Source organism: Merops nubicus, unplaced genomic scaffold, assembly GCF_000691845.1.
Source record: "Merops nubicus isolate BGI_N331 unplaced genomic scaffold, ASM69184v1 scaffold14535, whole genome shotgun sequence".
Lineage (NCBI taxonomy): Eukaryota > Metazoa > Chordata > Aves > Coraciiformes > Meropidae > Merops > Merops nubicus.
Window position 1 is genome coordinate 415 of NW_008609045.1, and position 2,089 is coordinate 2,503.

General features: G+C 41.9%; 1 protein-coding gene across 1 annotated transcript in view; it reads left to right on the forward strand.

Annotated features, from left to right (window-relative positions):
* The first annotated feature begins 74 nt into the window (after positions 1-74).
* HOXC8 (homeobox C8) overlaps positions 75-2,089 on the forward strand; it is a 3,267-nt gene continuing 1,252 nt past the window's right edge. The window contains exon 1 of the mRNA XM_008940484.1: positions 75-510. Coding sequence (XP_008938732.1) covers positions 75-510 — 436 coding nt within the window. The remainder of the gene's footprint in view (positions 511-2,089) is intronic.

Below are 2,089 nucleotides of genomic sequence, written 5' to 3' on the forward strand. Positions count from 1 at the left end.
TCCTCTGATTTTTGTTTGGTTTTTTTTTTCCCTTTTTTTCCTTTTTTTTTTTTTTTTTTTTGCATGCGAGGGTCATGAGTTCCTACTTTGTAAATCCTCTTTTTTCCAAGTACAAAGGCGGTGAATCGCTGGAGCCAACTTACTACGACTGCAGATTTCCACAAAGTGTTAGCAGGAGCCATGCTCTCGTTTATGGTCCGGGCACTACTGCTCCCACCTTCCAGCACCCTTCACATCACGTCCAAGAGTTTTTCCACCACGGAACCTCCAGCATCTCCAACTCTGGATACCAGCAAAACCCATGCGCCTTGGCGTGTCACGGAGACGCTTCTAAATTCTATGGATATGAAGCTCTACCGAGGCAATCGCTTTATGGTGCTCAGCAAGAGACGACTGTTGTACAATATCCTGACTGTAAATCGTCTTCCAACAGTAACTCTAGCGAGGGACAAGGGCATTTAAATCAAAATTCGTCTCCCAGTCTCATGTTCCCATGGATGAGACCTCACGGTTAGGACCTTTTTTTTTTCCTCCTTAAAAAAAAATGTTTATTCCTTCCTTTTTTTTCTCTCTTTCTCTCTCTCTCTCTCTGTGTCTTTTCTCTCTGTCTGTCTGTATATATATATATGTATGCGTATATATACACAAACATATGTATAGCTATATAAACATGCCCATACACCCATATGCATACATATATCTATATAAATCTATATAAATATACGAGGCGTAGCTGTAAAATATGAAAAGAATGAGCAGTTTTGTGCTAATGTTTCTTCTTTTTAGGAAAAACCTCTGAAAGCAAAACCAGGCAGCAGTTGCTAGAGAGCCAGCAAGGTGATTCCCTGCAAAAAAAAAAGGGGCTTAAATCACAATAAAGTTAAAACTTGGGGGTGGTTTTTTGTTTTTTTTTTATTGCTTGCCTTGAGGATAGGCAATAAGATACAGCTCCCACGAGGTTATTTGCATGTTGATAATACACTGCTCTTTAAAAATGTCATATAGCCTTTCATAACCGCTTGGAGACGAAGCCTTGAAAGGTGGGAACTTGTATAAGTGCTGCTAATACTTTACATCTGTTTCTTAAAGCCTCGAGATAAAAGTTTAAAGGGAAAAGGAAACTTAGCTCAGAGCTATGGGGTGGAGGAGAACAGTCTGATGTCCTGATTTTTTTTATCCTAAAAAGATACAAAATAAAAAGAGGGTGGGGGAAAGGGGAGAAAAAAAGAGGGGTGGGGGGGAGAAAAAAAAAAAAAAAGGGGGTGGGAAATTCAAAATAATTCGGGCTGAATGGAACTTTGCTCCTGTGAAGTCCAGATAATTGCAGGGTAAAGCGAAATACTTCAAAGTACAAGTTTTTTTCCCCCCCCCCCACCTAAGGACCAAGGTTGTCTGGAAGGCTTGTTAATTCAAAACATGTGAAGGTTAGTGTTAATTTTAAGGACAATCAGAGCCTCAGAGTTTCCCTCCTTTACCCCCCCCCTATCAAAATTTAACAACAACAACCAAAAAAAGAGAAAATAAAGAGAAAATAGGAAGGAGACCTGGCTAATGGGGAGAGGATGTGGCCCAGAGGCTGGAGAGAGACGCAGAGGAAAACACGTTATTTATCTAAGCTTTGACCTAGAGCTAGTCTCAAGGATGCAATCAGTTCAAACAGGAGCCTATATTTTGGGGGTAAATAGCTTGTTTTTCTCCTTAAGAAAGGACCGTGCAGAAGGAGGTGCAGGAGCTCAGCTGCACATACCTCTGGCTGGGTTTTTTTTTGCCTTTATTTTTTCTCTCTCTCTTATTTTTTTTTGGCTATTGCTGCAAACGTCCATCTCGAGTTGTTTTAAATACAACGCCTGTGTTTGCACAGCCAAATCCCCATCTCTGGGGCTGGGGGAGCTTCGCCAGCCCTGAGCGAAAGGACGGGGAGAGGGGGTTGAAGAGAAAAATTCCAGTCCTCAAGGCGTAAATATTTGCAAACAGGAGGATCCTGAGCCTTGGATTTTTGGAAGGATGGTTGGGGAAAGGAATCTGAGTTGGGCGTTTTGAGGGAGAAAGGGAGAGAGAGGCACAGAGAGAGAGAGGAAGGGAGAAAGGG